Here is a 23,901-nt window from a genome sequence, read left to right as displayed (position 1 = left end):
AGTACACATGTAAAACTCACTGGTGGCTTTGGATAGTATATGAAATGGTTATGATTGTATGGTTCCTGTCACCACACCTCTACTGAAACCCTGTATTTTTTTTACTACAATGCACCAGTTCACATCAAACAACTCGTAATGACGTTGTTTCCATCAAAATATAAATGATTCAAAATGTTTTGAAAATTCCATTTAAAAGATCTGCCCCATATGAACATGGAATATATAGCTCTATGGTGCACATTACAAAATCAGAATTGATAATATTGTAATGTACTAGCAATAAATTACATTTCATATAGAGGACACTGATCAGAGCATTGGGAACGCGTGACTCTAACATGCCGAGGGATTGAAAGAAAAACAACTGTGTGCGGGAGGATGTAGAAGGTAGGAACGGTCGGGATTTGCCTCCTTCTGGCAGTGGAGCAGCAACATTAAGAAATCCAGTAGCGCTGGATCAGAGCGGAGGTGGGGTGGATTTGATACACAATGCTCTTGTCGGAGAAGGCCATTTCATATGTGTGTGTGTTTGTATTTGGATGCTCATGTAAGAATGTGCATACATGATGATGAATTCATGTATATGTGTGTGTGTGTGTGTGTATGTGTGTGCGTAGGTGTGTGTGAGAGACTTTGTTTACATTTTAACGTGTCTGCATATGTAATCTTTAGTGCATGAACTGTGTCTGTCAGTGTATGTGTCTGTCTTTGTATTCTTAAGTGAGCGGCATATGAAAAATGAAGGCATTTAACAGACAGCCAGGTCACAGTGTTGGAAGCTGGCCCTTAGTGGCAATGGATGACCCCTGACCCAGTGACCCTTGACTTCTGGGGTTCGGCTATGACTTCTCCACGTCGGTGGGCTCCTGCGACTCTGAAATGCAACAGTAAAGTTATTACCAGAGGCCTTTGAGAGATGTCCTGAAGTGTAAATCTGCTTTAAACCTAATAATACGATGTCTGTCTGGGAACTGTCTGACATCAAAACATCAGGAAACTATAGCAAATCCCTTACAAAATATCAATGTATAAAATTCTGCTCCCTCTAGTGGTCTCAGACACAATTTTAGAGCCATTTAATACTAAACACACACCATTCTAGAGAAACTGCAAAGCCAGGCATTGTTCTGAGGCATTGTTAAAACATAAAACACATCACAGATTTAATTTATTTTTATTTATTATCTTATTTGAACAGTGGTTTTGGCTTAAAACTTTTTTAAATACAAAACAGTTTTTAGATTTACTCATTAACCTTTGGATTTATGAACATTATAAAGCTCTGTAAAGACCTCAGAAATGGTAGGTTTTCCTACAGTGCTCCATCACACATCAAATACGTCAGAATGGCTTTGTTTAAATCACAAAAACTATGTATTTCATGGAGATAAATTCCTGGAAGTCCCATTTCCTGATACTAAGCAATATATTGACATTAAATTGGAGGTATCTTAACCATTACAATCAAAATGTTATTGTTCTTTAATAGTTAAACATTTGTTTTTTCATGTTGTACTTTAAAACATCTCTTTACAATAAATATTTCAGACTAAAGTCATTAAAGTAGTGGCAACTGTATTGAAAAGCCATGTAAAACAACTCATTTTTAATCTAATTTAATGCACATTGTTTGTACTTTTTTAGTAAACACTGAATGGTGTCACGAGGAAGACGTGGTGAAAAATAGCTTGTCATGAGAAATAAGATTAAAATATGAATACCAAAAGAAGGGTGTTGTGCATGAATTAACCCAGCAGCCTCAACACTTAGTGACTCAAGTGTGTAAATATTTTAGCATTCAAGATGTTTGAAAAATCTTTCATAGGGGTTGTATCATCAAAAACATTGTTTAAATCCGTCAATGGAATGAGAAATGTAGCATCTATAGCAGAGTTAGACCAATTAGAAGCAACCGAACACTTCAGTGTGTGTCACAACAAATAAATGACATTGTGGCACACTATTAAACCAAGATGGTCTTAGTTATAAATACAGGCCTGGACCATTAATTTATAGAAAGTGACATGTTAAAATGACATTAAAATTCAATAGTTAGAATTTGTACAAATTTGTAAAAGTCACAAGAAGAAAAACTGTTAAACAAAAAGTGTAAAAAATGTGTAATTTGAAAGTATTAGATTCACAAGTTTGTCTTAAAGTGTTTTTGTTTTGTTTTGTTTTATTTGGGTAATTTTTTTGTGTGAAAAACTGTAATTCAAATTTCAAACATTCTTCTGCTCTTTTGTCATTTGCATAGTATTAATAATGGCATTTGTCATTGTATTCAACAAAATTAACCTATAATTTAAAAGTTGGAAAATGGCAATGAAAAAGAAGTTATTCATTACTGCACTCGTGTTGGGCTCCAACAAAGCAGTGCAAATGCATGTGCATCAATTTGCTCTATTCTTGGGGATAATATTGTATCCAAAGTGTTATTTTTAATACCACACAAGTTACCACACAGTGACAAAAGACCAGAAGAATGTAATTAATGTGGTTTTACAATCACACAAAAACTCTTTAAAATATATACACTTTTAGCATCCCCTCAATTTAGAAATTGGGCAAAATAAAAATAAAAAGATGTACCTGTTGGGATTGGCTGGTTATCCTGTGTTTCACCAGGCTCACTGCTGTCTGTACAGGACGCACTGCTTTCTCTCTCCACTATCTCTGCTGTGTTTGGAAGCTCCAGGGAGGAAGGAAGGGAATGTTCAACCCTGTCCACCTCTTCAGCTCTAGTCACAAAGCTCACCCCGTATAGTCCGTCCCACGAGTCTGTGCTACGGAGGCTAAGACGTCTCATGCGAGAGACAGTGTCCACCTCCCTCATACGGGCGAGTCTCTCCTCTGACCCATGTCCAGGCGGGGCCATAAAACGATCATGCAGAGCTTCAATTCGCTGAGAAATTCCACGGCCCCGTCTCCCTAAACTCGACACCTGCACCACCTCTCTGACACCTGAAAGGAATTCAGCACCTCGAATCTGTCCCTTATCTGGAGCAGTATGTTTGTCCCCTTCTAATTGTTTCTTAGATGGAGCGCTAGTTTTATCTTCACTTTGCTCCTGTGTTTCCTTAACATTCTCTTGCTTCTCCTCCACATCCAACCCTTGATCACTTATGTCCTTCAGTTGCTTTTCAGCATCTAAATCCCAGGCTGAATCATCAGCACCCTGCCTGTCAATGTCACACCCTCTCCAACCCCCTAGACCCCGCTTTTCACCACTAGGTTGCTGTCTGTCCCCATCTAAACCCCATCTGTCCCCATCTAAATCCTCCCTTTCTGCATCAAGGGATCGCCTCTCTCTTGCCCAACCACCCCCATTGCTCCAACTTTCTCCATCCCAGCTTGCTCTTTCACAATCCAACCCTAAAGATAACCTACGATTTGAATACGCTAGCACAGACAAGGGTAAGTGATCAGGAGGAAACTCTGGCAGTTGCCCTGGGTCCACTCCTGTATGTGTCCACATCACAGCCTTATTTGATCTTGTAAGACTGGGTTCTATCTTGGGCTCATGAGTTTCCTCACCCTCCTGGATTTGCTCACCCACATCTGTCCTTGTCATGGAGTCATCTTGCTCGCTCTTTTCTGAATCTAACTGGATCTTCTCTTCTGTATTAGCGCTATCAGACTCTACTTCTACAGGCAGCTGACTTTCAGCACCTTGTGTCGGTTCATTATCTTGCAGCTCTATTTGTGTATCCTTTTCTTTACAAGCGGCATTATCCTCATCTTTCCCTGTCTTGTGTGTTTCGTCTTCTTTTTCCTCGCTGGCAGGAAAACCTTCTGCGTCCTCAACCTTACTCGTTTCATCCAAGTTTTCAGCTGAACCATGTTTGGACCCTTCCCCTGTGATGAGAGTAGCAATATGCTTCTCAGCTAAAGACAGCTGCATCTGCCAATCCGCTGGTACTTCAAGGTTCGCTTCTAAGCCTGCTTTGTCTCCTGTTGGCTTGCCAGTTGCCATACTACAGAGTACACCCCTGTTACCAAGGAATTTGGTACTCTGGCTCATTACCCGTCTAAAGCCTGAGCTTCTCTCTTCCCTGAATAAAGAGATAGGCTCCTGTCTCGCCTGTTTTTCATTATCTAATGTTAAGGAGCAGCAAGGCTGCTCGGAATCTACTGCAGATCCACCAGGCATGGCCACGTGGTGTGGGGTGTCGACGCTCATGGCGCTACCCGGTTTGGATTTTACAGAAGCCCCTCGGCTGATGGCCCCAGAATCCCGGGCCATTTGGAGCGTTTGACAAATGTGCTCGTAGTCAGGGGGGCTGGTTAGAGTGGAGGCATCCTGCATGGGCTGCCTGTCTGCCCAAGGGATCTCAGCTCCCATGGACGACGAGGAGGCAGTTAGTGCAGCCAAGGTTTCATCTTTGAATGAAGTGTCCCTAGAAAGCAGGAGGTCCAGCTTCACTGATCTACAGGCTTTGCGGTGAGTTATCTGGGACATTACTGTTTTGTAATCTCGGAAACCTGTTTCTGGAGGAGGAGGCGCAGGGCAAATTTCCTCCCTTAGCTGTTTGCTGAAGCTAACACTCTTCCCAGTTGATGGTCGGGAAAAGGCACTCTTAACCTCCCTGTATTCTGGGTCGCTCCCTGGGACCAGGCTGGGTCGAAGTGTAGTTGCAGGCATTCCCAGGGGATCAGCAGACAGTCTAGCTTTGATGCGGTCAGGGATTTGCATGGAGGAGCGGCTGGAGAGGTTATTGCTGGCAGTGCTGAGCTCCAGGATGTCTTTGTAGGCCTCGTTAAGATCTTCAATGCATTGGTCCACCGTAGGACGCTTACTCGCTTGCTCCTGCAGTTCTTTCTGAATAGATTCCAGCTCCTCTACGGCATCCCAGGACCTTCGGCTCACTGGCTTCATTAGGCATTGACCAGGGCCAGCATCTTCAGCCTGGTCCAAAGGGGGTGACTTGGGGGGCTGTGTTGGGGGCGGTGGTGGAGGCTGGGATGGAGGCTGGGTTGGAGGTGGGGGTGGAGGGTGTGGAGGAGGGTGTAGTGGAGGTCTGTGGGAACCTGTGCTCTTGAAAGTACCTGTCCTTGAAAAGGCGCTGTTGCTGGATGGTTTCAAGCTCTTCTGACCTTTCATGGGATAGCCATAGGGAGTACTTGGGTCTGAAACCCCAGGGGCACCTGTAGCCCCTGTGGTCCCTGTAGTCCCCGTAGGCCCAGTAGGCCCTGGTGCCCCTGAACCACCTGGAGGTCCTGTGCCCCCTGTCGACCCTGTAGCTCCAGCAGCACTTGGAGCTCCTGCTCCAGTTTCCGCAGGTACCTCGGCTTCTGGGACAGCAGGCAAGGGTTGTGCTTCCATTCTATCAGGACCCGGATGTTGAGCACTCTTGGCGAGTTCAGGGCTAGTCTGGGTTTCCTGGTCACGATACTGGTCTCCAGGCCAAGCCCCAGAATATCGTCTCAACTCATCATGTGGATTTGGTTTAATGATCCTAGTGCGAGAGTTCCTCCTGCGATGAGCTCTTCTCGTGATTATGCTACTGGACGCGCTGCCGAGTGTGAGTGCTTGTAGTTCCAAGTCGGTGGAGGTGGTTGATGTGCTTTTGAGGCTTTGGTTTGGCAGGGAGCCAAGGGTGTTGCTGTTCTCACTGGAGGAGCTTGGTGGAGGTGGAGGAGGAATTGGAGGGGATTCCGGTTCTTTTTCTTCATTGTTGTTTTGATCTCTGGACTTTCCACTAGACTGGGAAAGGGGGACAGACACCAAACAGAAAATGGTCTCACTTAATTTTTTCTTCACGCTCTTTTTCTCTGGCTCCTGGGCTGGTTCCGTCTTTACTGTGGAAACACTCTCTGAAGAACCTTTGTCAATGGACTTGTCCACTTTTGTCTGTTTGTCAGCGACTTTATCGCTTTTTATTTGGTCCATATTTAGATCTGATTTTGTCTGCTTCTCTAATTTAATCAGCTTTTCTGTTAATTTATCTGTTTTACTTTGTTTTTCTGCCATTTTGTCAGATTTGGATTTTTCTGGAATTCTGTCTGCTTTGAGTTGCTTTTCTGGAACTCTCTCCACTTTACTTGGCTTGTCTAAAATTCTGTCAACTTTAAGTGGTTTGTCTGGAATTCTTTCTATTTTAACATCCACTTTAATTTGTTTTTCAGAGTATCTATCAGTTTTAACCTGGTCAGGAATTCTGTCTATCTTAGTCTGTTCTGGCATTCTCTCTGGTTTAATCTGCTTGTCTGTAAATCTGTCTGGCTTGACTTCTGCAACTCTTTCAACTTTGACTTGTTCTGCAACTCTGTCCGGCTTTGCTTGCTCTGTGACTTTGTCTGCTTTTCCCTGTTCTGCAGCTCTGTCCACTTTAACCTGTTCTGTTACCCTCTCTGCCTTGACTTGAGCCTGGTCTGGAAGCCTGTCTACCCTCACCTGCTGGTCTGCAGCTCTATCAACTTTGACGACCGATGGTGCGGGCCTGGCCTGAAAGGATGTGGGAATCTTTGAAAAGCTCTGCTCTGGTCCTACACTTTCACTGCCTTTGTTCAACCCCCTGTGCCATCGACTCGCATTCTCATGTTCACTGAGAGCTGGTTTGTGAGTGTCCGTGCTCGGCCCTTGGGCAGGGAGGAAGGCACTATCATGTGTGGATTGTCCTAAAGCTGCAGCGCAGGGAAGCTCTTTGTTGACGTGACGGATCTTGTCCGCGTCTGTGAGCGAGTTTCCACCTGGCCCCCCTGAGATGTGCCTGACGCGCGGGTCATCAAATGGGACATACTGCACGTGCCCTGGCCGATTTGGTACAACAGGTCCTGGATGCGTTGGCCTTCTGGGGACTACCGCCATGCTCCTGTCTTCCCGACGTTCTGACCATGACATTCCTGCTGTTCTAGAAAACCACTCACCCATCTCGGCACTTACTGGTTCTCGCTTCCATCGGACGAGGGCAGAGTCTGCACGAAAAATCTGTCCACCCCTGGGAGGCATAAATCTCCTGTAAGATGGGGGTGGGATGTATCCAGGTGGCTCCATACCAGTCAATTCCTGATAAAGCAGGTCTGCCCTGTATGCCTCTGGTCTCAGTAGCTCTGCACTCTGTGAGTAACATATGGACCTGTCTCTGAGTAGTTCTGAGCTCTGAGAATAACAAAGTGATCTGTCCCTTAACAGGTCAGCACTGTGAGAATGGGTTATAAAGCGATCTCTTAACAAGTCTGCACTTTGTGAGTGACTAATGAATCGATCTCGTAGTGGTTCCGCACTCTGGGAGTGGCTCACTATACGATCCCTTAGAGGTTCTGCACTCTGTGAAAAGCAAATGGATCGATCTCTTAAGGGTTCTGCACTCTGAGAATAACATCCAGACCTGTCTCTTAATGGTTCAAAGCTCTGAGAATAGCAAAGGGACCGGTCTCTCGGTTTGGACACTGGTTCAGAGGAGAGTGTTTCCCAGCTGCCCCGGTTTTGCTGGTGAGTCTCATAAGAAGGGGGCTTTACAGGGCGACTGAACCGTGGCTTTGGCACAAGTGCAACAGGACCTTGACCATGAGTCTGACCACTCCACCGCTCTCCCATTTGCCATTCACTTTGATAACGACCATACGGCACAGAGCTGGTATTCCTTTGTACGATGGCCTGGCTTGGGGCACCTGTTTGGGGATGTTCTCTGTATTGTGGATCTTCTGGAGAGAGAACACGAGGCAGTGACTGAGATTTCATCCTGACCGTGGCAGGCACACTGCCCTCTGCAGGCCGCAGACGATGCTGCTGTTCCTGAGACCAGCGTTCAGCCTCCCCATCAGACAGCTGTCGACCAAGACCCACTGCAGGGCGCCACTCCTCTGTACCTAGGCTCTGGCATTTCCTCTCCCCAGTCACTCGCAAAGTCTCTGGGCCTGAGTCTATGGGCTCTCGGATCCATGACCCATCCTCCCATCGTGCCAATGGCCTTTCTGCCCTCAGTTCCTCAGCCGCCAGCAATGGACCTCTCCATAGCCCTCCAGACACTCGCAACTCTCTCGGATCACCATAATCCAACAGGGCGCTGAAATCCTGTCCTCTCCTTCTCCAGTAGGCGACATCTCGTTCTTCTGTATGCTCAGAAAATGTCAAGCTGGGGGCATCATAAAACCTGCATAGGAAAAAAAAGGTAAAATTATTTTTAGGGTACATCAAAAAATTTGAAATTTTCCAGTTTCAATTACCACCTTGAACGTCATCTTTGAGAAGTTTGCAAACCTAGTCCTGGAACAGCCGTGTCTTGCCTATTTAAGAGTTTTCTCCAAACCTCAGCTCAATCCAGTAAGGGCTTGTTCACCAGCTCTCTAATCATTTATGGTGGAGCATGAAAAACAACAAAATTATGCAGGACTTTTTTCAGGAATAAGACAGAAATCTACCCTAGCTTTGGAAGCTTGATATTTTTCTTAGTTGAATACACATTAATACTCTGGCAAACTGAGATACACTTGAGTTCAATGGAGATGGTTGCATATGTGCAAAAAAGCAATAAACATTAACACTGGTACACAGTAAAACTGAACATATGCTAGGGGCGTGCGATATGGCCCTAAAATAATATCACAATATTTCAGGGTATTTTGGCAATAACAATATTGTTGGTGATATGACAAAACACTGTTATATAAATATTAATTATATTCAATTAAACATGTTTGGTAATAGTAAAGACTTCTTTCAATTCTAACAAAATAACAATATTTATTGTGCATCCGCGTCCACACGACTGTCACTCCCTTTTTTTGGAGCAAATTCCTCCACCTCTGAGCCACTTTCCACCATACTTCACGATGTCTAAATGACTCATGTAAAGAACATATACTGTATTAAATCAGAATATCACTATTACCACAATATAAATATTTTATATTTATAAGAACACACTATTGCAACAAAATAAATGTTATTTTAATATTCATTTTATTAAATTAAATGTATTACATTTTATTTTACTACAAATGTAAGTTTCTAAAATTTAGAAGAAGCAACAAAACCATCTGTAAACTTTGGCTTATATTGTAAACAACAGTGACTTCCCAAGATTCTGATTTTGTAAATAATTATAGTAAATAATGGAGCATATAAATCTACCACACAACCAAAATGCAGAAAATGTTGAGTGTTGCGTATGAACAGCAGTCTTCTTTCATCTTACAATACAGTGGTTTGTTGTACATCTGATATTTTGTAACCAAATGAACTCCAAACGACTGAAATCACTGCACTTTTGAGGCAAATACCTCCACCGCAGAGTAACATTCCACCATTCGCCACGTAATGAACATACGCCACTATTATTTAACCCTTCATTATGTAAACAAGTCAGAATATCTCTACTACCACGATATATGTTTTTTTTTTATTGTTTTCAAAATGATATCAATATTATTGCAAACAATATGGTACAACCCTCATAGAGAATGTATTTACAGGTTAAAAAAACTCAGACATAACCAAACAAACTAAGATACTTTAATTCTGTTACAGGCTACACATTACATTCAGAGTTTCTGTACATTCAAATGATTGCTTTGCAATGGACATCAGTAAAACACATGGTCCTGAGATGGACTGGCGTCCCGTACAGGGTGTGTTCCTGCCCTGCACTCAGTGACTGCGTGTAGGCTCTGGACCCACCGCGACCCTGAACTAAATAAGGTGTTACAAACAATGAATGAATGAATGAATGAATGAAAACATTGACAACAAACAGGCAAAATGACTACATCCAGATATTGTCAAATATTTATTACCTCGAGTGCGCAATCTTTTTCACAGTGATGTGACTCCATCAAATTCAGAAATGTTATAGTGACTGTCTTTTAAAAGCCTAAGGTAAAGCAGGAACTCCAGATACAATTTGATGACTATTAAATATGTGTTTTTTAGTTAATTGTTAGTTTTGGGAGTGTTCAAGTATTTTTTCACGCACACCTGAAGACCTATCCCATTTACTCTTTACAGTGCACTTTTATGTAGATACTAATATCTTCCCACTTCAGTTTATTTAGGAATATTTATCCACTGTAAGTTATTTGAACTAATGACTAACAGCTCCATTCTGTTTTAACTAGCCATTATTATGTAGTAAATGCTGTGAGGGGTGTTCCCTTAACACAACCCTCTTTTTGTTGTCTCACAGTAAAGGAATGCCCACATATAAAGCTTCTGTCTACAGTATATGTTGATTTGATATAGCTGATATATGAGCCAGCTTGGTTGGGTACACGAGCCTCCCCTGGTGCGATTAAAACTCGGTTTGTGGGCGGCCCCAGTGTAAATGAATCTTGCTCCAGGAGCAACCCGAATGTTATTAAAACTCAGCATTCAAGCCACTCCTGTTTGATAAATATTCACCCTGTGATCCGCCCTGGTGCAATTAAATATCAACTGAACACCTCATAAACGCAAAGGATTGTTCTAGTTAAAGCATTTTATTGGGACTAGTCATTAAAACATTAAAACAGTGATCCGGTTTTCATATTTTGAATTAAGATAATTCATTTAGGAATTAGAAACCATTAGAAACTATGTTAGAACAGATGCTTCTCTGAAGCCAAAGGCCAGTCATTTCATCTAAGACAGAAAGTAGCAACACCACCTGTCACATATCTTAGAGTCACTGTCCAAAAAAGGGGGACGTAATATGAACAAATCACTTGTACAGTGCATGTGCACATTAATGTGAATATCTGGAGCCAGTCGGCTAAAATGTGTGGAATAAAACAACCCACTGACTAAGGGGTACCTTTGCCTTACTCAGAAGTCTGTGAGATAACACCACCACCGGTTCTGATTTTGTGCTGCATCTTATTTAAAAAGCAGACACTTTAAGTTTTGTCCCACCTCCTTGTCTGAGCCTCTCCAATCACAGCACTGCATCTAACTTTATGCAGAGCGCAAAGACAAAGTTAAACAGAGAGTAAAAAAATAAATAAATAGAACAATAAGGGGAGAAATAAATGTACTAGTTAAATATGGCAAAAAAAATCAGAATAAAGAAGAAAGAGAAAGAAGCAAAAATGACTTAAAGACCGGGGCTTTTTCTCCGTGTTCCTCACTACTGGACACTCACTCTGAATTCAGCTGTGGCTCATTACTATTTAAAGGAACAGGAGCTGAAATCAGCCTTTCTGAAGATGGCTGCTTAAACAGCGGGAGAACTGTGCTGTGTTGTTTGATCCTTTTGATATTCTGACCAAAGCACATCACAGACATTTTAGTAATGTGAGTTAACTTGTGGAAATGTGTTTTTTTTTTTTTGAGGGAAAACATGTATTTATAAATTATGATTTTATTTATATAACTACTGTAGTCGGGTGGCCCAGTGGCGCAGCAGGTTAGTGTCGCAGTCACACAGCTTCAGGGGCCTGGAGGTTATGGGTTCGATTCCCACTCCGGGTGACTGTCTGTGAGGAGTGTGGTGTCTTCTCCCTGTGTCTGCGTGGGTTTCCTCCGGGTGACTGTCTGTGAGGAGTGTGGTGTGTTCTCTCTGTGTCTGCGTGGGTTTCCTCCGGGTGACTGTCTGTGAGGAGTGTGGTGTGTTCTCCCTGTGTCTGCGTGGGTTTCCTCCGGGTGACTGTCTGTGAGGAGTGTGGTGTGTTCTCCCTGAACTGGATAAGCGGTTACAGATAATGAATGTATGAATGAATGAACTACTGTAGTTGTACTGGTTTCAATTGATTTTATTTTGACCCCGCCCACCACACAATATGTAGTATCTTGGTAGATATAGCCAAGCTAGCTCTCCCATTATTTAGACATTGAGGTGCTGGTCAGAAAGCCTAATATATTTCATTTAACGACAAACATAATTAGAAACTAAGAGTGGAATGAACAAATTATATGTTACATTATAATATGTGGGGCCAAATTAGTAAAAAAAAGCACACTAGGCCTTCTGAAAAGTCTGTATATATCACTGACTGTGTGTATGTCATAGTCATAATGTTTAGCTGTTAGAATCGGAAAAATCAAGCTTTAAATATCAATGTTTAATCGAGGACAGCCAAAAACCTTCATGTGCCATAGACAAGCTTAATGTACGCATAGTCCCTGTTCTTCCTTATCTTTTGGCTCTTCCCGTTAGGGGTCGACACAAGAGGTCATTATGATTCACATATTCCACTTGGCAGAGGTTTCACATGGGGTGCCCTTCCTGACATAACTCCCATTCATCCGAGCTTGGGACTGGCACTACGACTACCCTGGCATGTGTGTCCCAAATGACTGGGACACTCACACTCACACTAGAGGGCAATTTGTGGTGGAATGTGGTTAGAAAATCACAGTTTGGCTCCTACCTTCCAGCTGCATGACAGCCATCGCATAGATGTGTTCAATTCTGTCAGCAGCATGTGATTTAATTTAATATCAGACTGGTTCTCTGTAGACACTCATACGTCAAACTGCACTTCATTGTTTATGTGGAATTTACTTCATTATTTTTATTGTTAAACTAATGCTTACCATTCTTTACATAAACATTTGCCCAGCACTGCACATGTTCAGAGTTTTGAAGATAAAGAAAAAGCAAAGGGTTCTAGTTTGGCTGTTACTTATAAAAATAGGTGGCAAATTCACGTCCAGATTTAGTTTAAAGTGCTGTGACATTTCTAAAGCTATTTTAAGTTCATTAGAGAAGCCAGGAAGGTGGAATTAAATTCATTTTTAATTTGGCCACCACTGCTTATAAATGTCTTTCTCTTGAAGTGCTTTGGTGGAGTTTACACTGCCCTTCACTGTCAGAAAATGTGTCTCTGTGGTGGTTTGTGTCTATTTGTAGCTTTAATTAGGGAACATAATTGTACCTTATTCTATTATAATTGTAGATACTTCATATTTCATACGCCCCGTTTCATCTCCAACTTATCTCTTGTACCTTTAAAGATACACTACACTGTCTGTACCTTTAAAGATACACTACACTGTCTGTGCCTTTAAAGATACACTACACTGTCTGTGCCTTTAAAGATACACTACACTGTCTGTACCTTTAAAGATACACTACACTGTCTGTGCCTTTAAAGATACACTACACTGTCTGTGCCTTTAAAGATACACTACACTGTCTGTGCCTTTAAAGATACACTACACTGTCTGTACCTTTAAAGATACACTACACTGTCTGTGCCTTTAAAGATACACTACACTGTCTGTACCTTTAAAGATACACTACACTGTCTGTGCCTTTAAAGATACACTACACTGTCTGTGCCTTTAAAGATACACTACACTGTCTGTGCCTTTAAAGATACACTACACTGTCTGTGCCTTTAAAGATACACTACACTGTCTGTACCTTTAAAGATACACTACACTGTCTGTGCCTTTAAAGATACACTACACTGTTTGTGCCTTTAAAGATACACTACACTGTCTGTGCCTTTAAAGATACACTACACTGTCTGTACCTTTAAAGATACACTACACTGTCTGTGCCTTTAAACATACACTACACTGTCTGTGCCTTTAAAGATACACTACACTGTCTGTGCCTTTAAAGATACACTACACTGTCTGTACCTTTAAAGATACACTACACTGTCTGTGCCTTTAAAGATACACTACACTGTCTGTACCTTTAAAGATACACTACACTGTTTGTGCCTTTAAAGATACACTACACTGTCTGTACCTTTAAAGATACACTACACTGTCTGTGCCTTTAAAGATACACTACACTGTCTGTACCTTTAAAGATACACTACACTGTCTGTACCTTTAAAGATACACTACACTGTCTGTACCTTTAAAGATACACTACACTGTCTGTGCCTTTAAAGATACACTACACTGTCTGTACCTTTAAAGATACACTACACTGTCTGTACCTTTAAAGATACACTACACTGTCTGTGCCTTTAAAGATACACTACACTGTCTGTACCTTTAAAGATACACTACACTGTCTGTGCCTTTAAAGATACACTACACTGTCTGTACCTTTAAAGATACACTACACTGTTTGTGCCTTTAAAGATACACTACACTGTCTGTGCCTTTAAAGATACACTACACTGTTTGTACCTTTAAAGATACACTACACTGTTTGTACCTTTAAAGATACACTACACTGTCTGTGCCTTTAAAGATACACTACACTGTCTGTACCTTTAAAGATACACTACACTGTCTGTACCTTTAAAGATACACTACACTGTCTGTACCTTTAAAGATACACTACACTGTCTGTACCTTTAAAGATACACTACACTGTCTGTACCTTTAAAGATACACTACACTGTTTGTGCCTTTAAAGATACACTACACTGTCTGTGCCTTTAAAGATACACTACACTGTCTGTACCTTTAAAGATACACTACACTGTTTGTGCCTTTAAAGATACACTACACTGTCTGTGCCTTTAAAGATACACTACACTGTTTGTACCTTTAAAGATACACTACAGTGTTTGTACCTTTAAAGATACACTACACTGTCTGTGCCTTTAAAGATACACTACACTGTCTGTACCTTTAAAGATACACTACACTGTCTGTACCTTTAAAGATACACTACACTGTCTGTACCTTTAAAGATACACTACACTGTCTGTGCCTTTAAAGATACACTACACTGTCTGTACCTTTAAAGATACACTACACTGTCTGTACCTTTAAAGATACACTACACTGTCTGTACCTTTAAAGATACACTATGCTGTCTGTCCCTTTAAAGATACACTACACTGTTTGTAGCTTTAGTGACAGTAACGTTCCTCTACCGTACCTTTTTTTCTGAGAGTGTACAGGTCCGGAAATGGAATGACCAGTGATATTGTAACCATTATTACAGACAAATGCATGACCCACTCACCCACTGTCAGTAGCAAGAGAGTCTCCCAGAGGCTGCAGGTCCCCAAGGAAACCAACAGGAACTTCCAGCCTCCTCTGGATTCGTTCATGTCCCTCGTTAATGTTATTGTTGTTTTCGGGGTACGCTTTTACAGTCTGAGCCGGTCTGTACGCTCCCGTCCCTGTTTCTGTCCTTCCGTCCGCTCCCCCCTCCGCCGTCCCAAAACCATTCAGGGCCCCACCCCCTCCACCAGCAGCGGGACGGTTCTCCACGTTGTCACGGCGACACTCGTTGTTGCGATTGTCGTAAGGCGCCGATGAGGAGGAGGAGGCGGGGCCACTCCTGGGCAGTTTGTATCCATGAGAGATCAGCAGGTCCTCCACACTGTACATCGTGCGTGCTCGTGTCTGTGTGTGTGTGTGAAGGCGTACCTGAAGGGGTGTGTTACAGGAGTGCGCGTCCGTACGTGTGTGTGTGTGTGTGTGTGTGTTTTTAAGTGTGTGTGTGTGTGTGTGTCTGGCCTAGGAGCGGTGCTGGTGAAGGCAGGAAAGCAGCTGCTCAGCAGAGGCCATCACTGAAAACAGAAAGAGAGGGAAAAGGGAAAACAATTTTACAATTTTAAAACAATTTTAATTTTTAAAAATGTTGATACTCAATTACAACAGAATGATATATATATAATATACAACAGATACAGCCACATGCTACATGTCATAGGACCCTACTGTTAGGTTATAGATTGCCCAAGTGTCTTTTCTAAAAGCATGCAGCTAGCGTCTACACCATTTAACCCCTTAACATTCATAACACAACATAATTAACATACACATCAACATACGTATATACATATCAAATATATTAACATAAAACTACTTTATTTAATATGTTAATTAAATGTAATTTATTAGGTCGTAAATGCCTTAAAAGCAATTAATAATCATTTGTAACACAGAGACAGAAAGGGCGACAGTGACCTCTTTTTTTCTAAAAGTAAAAATGTCAGATAACTTACCGAAAATGTCGAGGTAAAGAATAAGCTGAGACTTTAAAATGTGAATTTAGTCATTTCACATGTTTCAGTACACAACACGTTACTGTTAATGTCTAACAAAATCAGTGGTGAAATCGTTAACCTGGGAGTTAAATGGTTAAAGTAATTAACAAATATGTGCTGAAGCTGATAGGGTTAATGTCGACTGATGAAGAAGGAAAGTAGGGTCGGTATCTGGCGAGATCTGAGGTTTGACAGTGTGGATGGATGGGAGCTCACTATTTGGCAAACAACAGGTCACTGTTACAATTTCTATCTGTGTTTTAAATGGTAATTAATTACTTTTAATGTGTTTACAACCTAATTAACGTTAACACAAGATAAATACATGGTGCAAAGGCAAGGACAGCCACAGGTGGCATGAGAGAATGTATAGGAAGCAGGAGGTGTCCATGTCAGACGCCAAGAGACCAGTGTTTCTTTGCTTATCTCTTTATAAACAGTGAATACGCCACAGCAGATCAAGGCCAGTTCTATTATATTTTGTGACCGGACTGAATCATCCCTGACTCTAGCTTTCAGCTAAAAAATCTCACATTAACATGCTATTATCAAGCTAGCGTGAATGAATGAATGAATGAATGAATGAATAATGTGTTTCGCACTGTATGAATACTGCAACATGCAATTATTGCTAGCATAAGTTTTAAACGTATGACATAATTTTTAAACATTCACAGGTTTAATGGACGAATCATTAACACCCACCACCAACTGGGACACTTTTCAACCAACAGCAGTCGTCTCTCAGTGTTACTTTCTTCATCAAATCAAAGAAAACCTCAGCTTTATTGTCTACCCCCACTTTTTTGCCCAATTTTCTCCTTAATAACTGGTCGTCTCCATATTTTATAGTGCTGTCCTCTCCAAGGCGGAGGCAAACACATGCTTCTTCAAAGACAAACTTAACTGGACAGTTTAGTGCATCAGGTGAGAAGGCAAACTGTGCAGATCTGTCACATAAGCTGAATTCAGACCTGTGATGTCCTTGTTGTTGCTTGTTTAGGACCAACACTTTGACCTCCCTTCCATGCTGGAGACTACTACATTTTCTTTTTAAACACAGATATAGGCTGTCCCCATGCTAATATGATAGTAATGCTAACATGCTTTTCTATTAGCTTATTTAATGGGCGTATGTGATGGCAGAAGAATAAGGAAAAGCTCTTAGTCCATGGCCCATATTTATCCAACTTTTCAGATTTATTTATTGCAGTCTTGAAGCAGGCTCCATGCTGATCTCAGATCAGTTGTCTTACTTGCTGCATTACATGAGCTTTTCTTTGTACTTTGATGAACTATGCTTTCAAGAATAAAGCAGGACCAACCCCGTCAGACCTAGCCCTGCCTTATGATGTATGGTTTATGATATATGAAACTTGATGATGAACCAATGGGTACAAAACATTATAACATCCGTCATTTCTTACGAGCAGTAATATGTAATGTGCTGAAAAGGCATAAATGCAGTTGGGGGTGGGGGGTCTTGGCAGCTGCTGAAAACTGGGCGTCAGATTCAGAGCTTCATTGCCTGCCGCTGCTGCGTTGAACTGCAGGAGTTTTGCTCTAGCTGAGTTTCCATGGTTACCTTCAATAACACAACAACACCCTAATCCCGTGTCTGTTCCAGTGGTAACCTCCGAGCCTGGCAATGACCTTAACGTGACCTTGAACTTGGCCGAGAGGGAGTTAATGACAATGACCTTGCCTCGCACCTCACAAACACTTTGCATCCGACTGCGTGTTTACACGTGTCCTTCCTTTCCTCGCTGAATTTATTCCCTTTCTTTTTTTCCACAGCTATTCTCCTGGATGATTTGATGACTGCTATGCAGTGAGGCTGAAATTGCAGCGTAGGGTGAAATACCGGAAGCTATGCTGGGGGCTTCAGCTGGGACTTACATTAACTAAGCAGGAACCAGCATAATGCCGCTGCACATTGCAGTCCACCGACAGACACACACTCACACACAAGCATACACACACAACCTCTGTGTGACCTCTGCACAGACTCTCATTCTGTTTGTGATTTCTTCTCAAAGCCAGATGTTCGTCTCTGAAAATAGTGTACAGTTCATAGTCCGGAATGCTGCAGCCCGGCTGATGCCCGAGCAGAGACTGAAACCCACACGCACCGCATCGTTTATAAACGGTGTCTCTTTTGTTGAAAGGCTATTTAAATGAATACATATTTAAAGAGGCTTTAAGTTGCTGTAAAAACAACACCATATCAGATTCAGCTAGAATTAAAGTAGCATTAAAATCACAAAAAAAACACACAACTACACACACCAGAGTGATGTAAAATGAGAAATTCTTAAAACTGATTCACATCCTCCCACTTAATCTGGTCTGCCCTGGCTTCATGCAAAAAGCTGCAAATTGGTTTGCTTATATTAGACATGTAACACTATTCAGCAACACCCCCCTGTTCTGCCTAGCAACACTGATGTATGGACAGAGGGAGGCCTATACTGTGATATCGGCTCACAGCATTTACACTACGGATAATACCACCAGCACATCTTTTAGGTCACAGGCCCATTTGCAGTTTCATTTGTTTATGTACACTGCCAAAAGTTTGTGGACACTGTCATCAAGGGTGTTAAGAAGCGGTTTTGCTGCAGTGACAGCCGTTACTTTTCTGAGTGGGCTTTGGACGAGACGTACAACCATTTATTACCGAAATGTATAAAAGCATAAAGCCACAAATGACATCAGGATGTTGGATGATTGATTTCAGACCACGGACATCGCACCAGCCTATTCCAAACGTACTGGATGAAGTTAGATCACACGCTTAAAGGGCTTTCTGCTCTGGACATTGAGCATGGGGAACTTAGCCTGTGTTTCCATGGGATTATACAAGCTGTGTCCACACATGGTGCACGTTTACGGAGTGAAATTCACTCGTTTTAAAGGGTATTTACAAACTTTTGAATGTACAGTGTAACAGATTTAATAAATACACAGAGGGAGACTTTTATCTGATGTTATAATGTGGATTTAATTTGGTAACGTTAACAGTATCAATGCTATGATTTCCGTAATTCTGTTCAGAGCCGAAAATTCATCACCACAAATGCATTAATGCAATTTAAAATGCTCAGACCCCTACATGTGCAGGTAATGTATAACACACAGTGTTTACGCTGTCCTCATACAACACAGTAAAGCCCTAAACTGTTGTTATTATGGATTTTCTGTTGGTACATGCCCAGGATATAAACAATAATATGCCAAAGTAGATAAAGAAAACAATGTTTTTATAAAAATACACGTTAAAAATAGCTAGAATTATTAACAACTAACAAAAGGTGAACAACACGAATGCCACATCACGTAAATAAATGTTTTGTTTATTATTTTAAATTAAAGAATTAGTTGCTGTATGAAAAATGTTTGACAGCACACCATTCACTCCTCAGACTTTTTATTTAAAAAAATGAAAATGCAACTCATTTTTAAATCACATTTAAACGTCATGTTCCCTGGTGCACTAATTCACCCTACACAAGTTCAGCCCTGGCTTTTCATGGTGTAGTTACAGCTTTCGGAGAGGAGAGTTCATTTAAATACATCAGTTCTAATGGAACAGGCGCAAAACAGAGAGATAAAGAGATGCTGGAAATGGCCCATAAATACAGTATGGAACTTACAAAATACCAAAATCATGAATGGACATGAGCGCTCACAATTAAACAGATAAAAGCTAGGCTACAGGCCCTGCATGGTTTGCTTATGCAGCACATTTTGGGTATGATTAACGTTAACCTAATTTATACTAAACATATTATCAGACTATTTCAGCTGCTTCTTTAACAACAACAAAGAAAAAGAATATTCAGAGCACATTTCACCTTAAACCATCATTCATTTAAAACCCATTTACACTAACCTATGAAAAGAAGCTCTCACCTAGAAGACAGAGTTGATATTATGGGCAAAACGTGTCCCACTTTACCGGAAGTGACCTAATAAATCATGATGTGACTGTGTTAGTGATAAATATAGCATACGTGCCAGGCATGGTCAGAAAGACCAGGGAACGTATGAGCTCCTATGACGTTAGGCCAAGCCTCATTCAGATGCTTGTGAAGCAATGTTTGAACACTCTGATTGGCTACAAGGTGAGGCGCTGTAGCCGGTCGACGGACCCTCGGCCCGACCGTCAGAGGCGTCCGCGTTTAACGGTAACAGTAAAAAGGCAGAGACGAGCACGGTCCGAGTATGATACGGCCATGACAGCTGCTGTCAATGATATCACGTCGGTGTTGCTAGGTAGAAAAAGGGGGTGTTGCTGCCTCATCTTGATGGAATATGAGAGTGCAGAAGCATCACTGCAGAAACAAACGTTACGGTATCGAGCGAGCGGACACAGGACACGGCGCAGAGGGCTCTTCCCCCACCCGCCCCCCGCCGAAACGACTTCACTCCCACAGGCCGTTAATGGCTCACTATTGTGCCGGTCCGTAACAAGCTGCATAAGTGGTCTCTGACATGTGGGACGTGCGCTGCTAGTTTGTATGCTTGTCTCTTGTCTAAAAAACTTCAGCGCTGATTGCAACCTCTCACTGCAATAACTTGGAAGGTGTGGCAGTGAATAAATGAGTATGAATGATTATGAAGTGAAACATCGCTGCTTATGACTGAACCTTTGGCACGCTGAGCTTCATTATGAAAAACTGTACAGGACGAGCTAGGAACACGGCAACGGCAGCAATCACTTCACCACAAACACACGCGGAGAGACAGAGAGACGTGCGCTTTAATGCAGATCACAGTCGCCCTGCTGTTACCTAAACATCTGGCTGCAGTTTTAACATTGGTTTGACATAAGGTCAAACATCTGCAAATAAATATCAAATAAAATATCATCTAAACAATGCTTTTTGGATTCCCCTCCGCTGCCCGCAACAGCTCTGAAGGTGCGAGGAGGAATGAATCATTTGAACTGAAACATCACAACAACACTCCAACCTGTGGCATCTGATGCATTATTAACTAAAGGGAGCTGGCAACGTTGCCTCATCAGACATTTATTTTAAGACATGCACAATCAGCCTTGGAGGAGATGGATGATGTCTGATATTCCCTATGTCCATATCTGCTGGTCCTCATAGGGATGAATGGGGATACATGTTTATAACTGATGGAAATTGGCAACAATCAGCCCAGCAGCCCTTCACTGCTAAACAATGTTTTCTGAAACACATATAAATACACGTACAACTATCAGCCAGAACACATCTAACGCTGGTGTATTAACTTCTTTAAAAACGAGCCATTCATCACAGTAACTTCTGAAAGAGCGGCAGTGAATAAACGGAACATGAATGGGTTTGAACTTCAAATGAAACACTGCTTACGCTGACGTATAGCTTTCAGAACGGTAGAAGACCTATGACCAGGTGTGGTGTGATTCGGCCCCCTCTCCGTGGAGCAACTTTTAAAGGTGTGGTGATTAAGACATGGATGGAACAAGAGGAACATACTGTGGACCATCTGCAAGTTTCATGCTAAAGACTGCATTATATTTATATTTACATCATTTAAATACTACAGACTGGCGCCCCCTCCAGGGTGTGTTCCCTCCTTGCGCCCAATGATTCCAGGTAGGCTCTGGACCCACCGCAACAAATCAATTGAATGAATCATTTAAATACTGTTATACGTGAATCATTATAAAATTTTAATTGTTTGTTGATTGACCAGAGGAGGATGGGTCCTCTTTTGTGAGTCTTGGTTCCTTCCTTCCTCAAGATTCGAGGGAATGTTTCCTTGACACTGTCACCTGGGGTTATTTATATACATCTTGTTTGTGTCAGAATTGGGAGTCTAGTCCAGGGTGTAGTGTAGTGCGTATCCACAGGCAGGGCATCGGACTCTACAATGTTACACCAATCAACATAATTCATGTTTAATTAAGTATGGTATATTATGAGAATGTCTACCGGTATCGTGATACGATATTTCTGCCATATCGCACACCCCTAGGAATGATGATGACAAACTTTATCTGCAACACTCCTCCGATGACTGCACTTCTTCAAGCTGCTGAACGATGCTTTAGCTCCCAGTTTGCAAAACTGCATAGCTTATGGTTAGCTGGAAGCATGACAACAGCTGCCCAGGCGTTCGTTTAAAGACAAACAGCTTCTAAGGAGAAGGCCCAGATGCAGGGAGCAGGTAGCTTTCTTCTTGTCAGAAAGAGCAGGTGAGTGAAAGCAAATAAGAGAGGGGTATACATCTATAACCCCACAACAACACCCCTGCTAAACAACACCAGCTTTCTTCACTGACCCATCACACACACACACACACACACACCTCTTCGAAACCTGCACTGTGTCCAAGTTAAATGTCCACCTCTCACTTCTTCTCGTTTTATCGCGCACACAAGCCCCTCCACTGCGCCACACACGAATACACGCGCGCTTGTATTACTATCTACGTGGGGACTTCTGCACGACTCGTGGGGGCTGCTGTTGCTGAAAAAAACATGAGCTGACGTTAACGTTAAGGTTGTTTCCGTGTTTAAAAAAAAAAAACAAGTTTCACTCGTGACGAGAGCGAAAAGGTGTTGTTTACTAGTGAGGAGCAAATTCAGCAAAAATTCAGAATTGGCTTTGCTTATACGCCTGGTCCCCGTACAGCGCTAAATACAAGGGCTACACAGACACACACACGGCTTGCGGAGGGAAAAAAGGTGCGTACGGAGAGCATGCTATGACCTACGCCGCTCTGCTGCAGTGGGCTACGGTGCACCTACATTAAAATAGGCCGCATACACACACACACACACACACATGTAACGGGGCTTGGGCGAAGTGAGCGATGCGCTTTGCACGTACCGTAACGCCACGCCGCAGGTGCAGCAGGGGCCAAGAAAGCAAGCAAAGCCAGCAAAGCCAGCAAGGTGGTGGGATTGGCTGGTGGGGCTGGATAGGGAGGGGGCTAACCATGCTGCTATTTCAGCTTTTTTTTTTTCCCCTCCTCTCTTGCCCCCCCCCCCCAATATTGCCCACGTCGAGCGCGAACATAAACACGTACTTGGCCTAGACGCCTCAATGTACGAACTCCAACTACATTAGCGCTTATTTTCTAATCCCCCCCCCCCTCCCTTTTCTTCGTCCATACCCCCCCCCCCCCAGATGCAGATGCCTCGCTCGCGCGTGCAGTGTGTCGAGCAGCACGCACACACACACACACGCGAGCTGGTTTCGCGAGACTTGTGGGGACTTGAATATTTACCACTTCTTCTGCATCACTGTAAACAAGTCATATTTCTCCCTTCACGTAAATCTACACCGTTAAGTGTTTGAAGCTAATTCAATTTTAAGTGGGTCCTTTATCGACCACAAAAACTAGAAAAGTCGTTTCTGAGGTGAAATCCGTAGATTAAAAAAAAATGTCCTCACTGAGGCGAAAATAGCACGCTGTTTTGAGGAGGTTTGGTCCTCAAAGAGTTGGTTAGACTAGTACACACACACACACACACACACACGCGCTAACACCACCAGCAGCACCGCTCCCTAGTAAGCGAAAAAAAAAAACTGGCTTCTTATTCGAATTTCCCATTCCACCTTAAAAGCTGCAGCAGTTCCGTTCTAGCGCCAGCGACAACAGAATGGAACTGCTGCACCGTTTAAGGTGGACCGCAGGATTGGAATAAGAAGCTTGACGAATGAGAAGACAACTTCGCCTCAGTATCCAGTCTTACCTGCTGCCTCGGTGTGCGCGGCCAGTGGCGCTCGGTGTCCGCCGCGGCATCGTCGCTGCTGCTGCGGGCGAGCAGGCGGCTGCCACTGCAACACACAGGCGCGGAGCATGCCTCCAACGGGGCCGGTAACGGCGAACCAACGGGAGAACGAGCGAACGAGGGCTCTGCTAAGCACGCGCTGCGCTCGTCATTCCGGTGGGGTGGGAATGAAGGGAGGAAAGGAGGGAGGGTGGAAGGGAAGGGGTGGGTGGGAGGGTTGAGTTCAGGTAAAATGGGACATATTCATGCGGTCCACCACTACACTCACCTCAGTCAAACAATACTAGTGTCTGTTTAATGCA

General features: G+C 42.7%; 1 protein-coding gene across 1 annotated transcript; it reads right to left on the bottom strand.

The window, feature by feature from the left end:
• Nucleotides 1-685: 685 nt before the first annotated feature.
• On the bottom strand, nt 686-23,678 carry LOC136675493 (uncharacterized). The gene is made up of 4 exons (XM_066652043.1): nt 23,561-23,678; nt 14,808-15,360; nt 2,596-8,099; nt 686-877 (listed from the first exon to the last, which is right to left on the bottom strand). The coding sequence occupies exons 2-4, from the start codon at nt 15,176-15,178 to the stop codon at nt 843-845; spliced, it is 5,910 nt and encodes a 1,969-aa protein (XP_066508140.1). The 5' UTR covers nt 15,179-15,360; nt 23,561-23,678; the 3' UTR covers nt 686-842.
• Nucleotides 23,679-23,901: the final 223 nt, after the last annotated feature.

This window comes from Hoplias malabaricus, chromosome X1 (genome assembly GCF_029633855.1).
Source record: "Hoplias malabaricus isolate fHopMal1 chromosome X1, fHopMal1.hap1, whole genome shotgun sequence".
In the NCBI taxonomy this organism is placed as follows: Eukaryota; Metazoa; Chordata; class Actinopteri; order Characiformes; family Erythrinidae; genus Hoplias; species Hoplias malabaricus.
Note: the sequence above shows the minus strand (reverse complement) of the source record. Positions and strands in the feature narration are given on the sequence as shown.

Coding starts and splice junctions, on each gene's coding strand:
- LOC136675493 (XM_066652043.1), bottom strand. CDS start 15,178: ATGTACAGTGTGGAGGACCTGCTGATCTCTCATGGATACAAACTGCCC. Junction 8,100..14,807: donor TCTCTTGCTACTGACAGTGG/GTGAGTGGGTCA, acceptor TTTCCTATGCAG/GTTTTATGATGCCCCCAGCT. Junction 878..2,595: donor TAACCAGCCAATCCCAACAG/GTACATCTTTTT, acceptor GTTGCATTTCAG/AGTCGCAGGAGCCCACCGAC.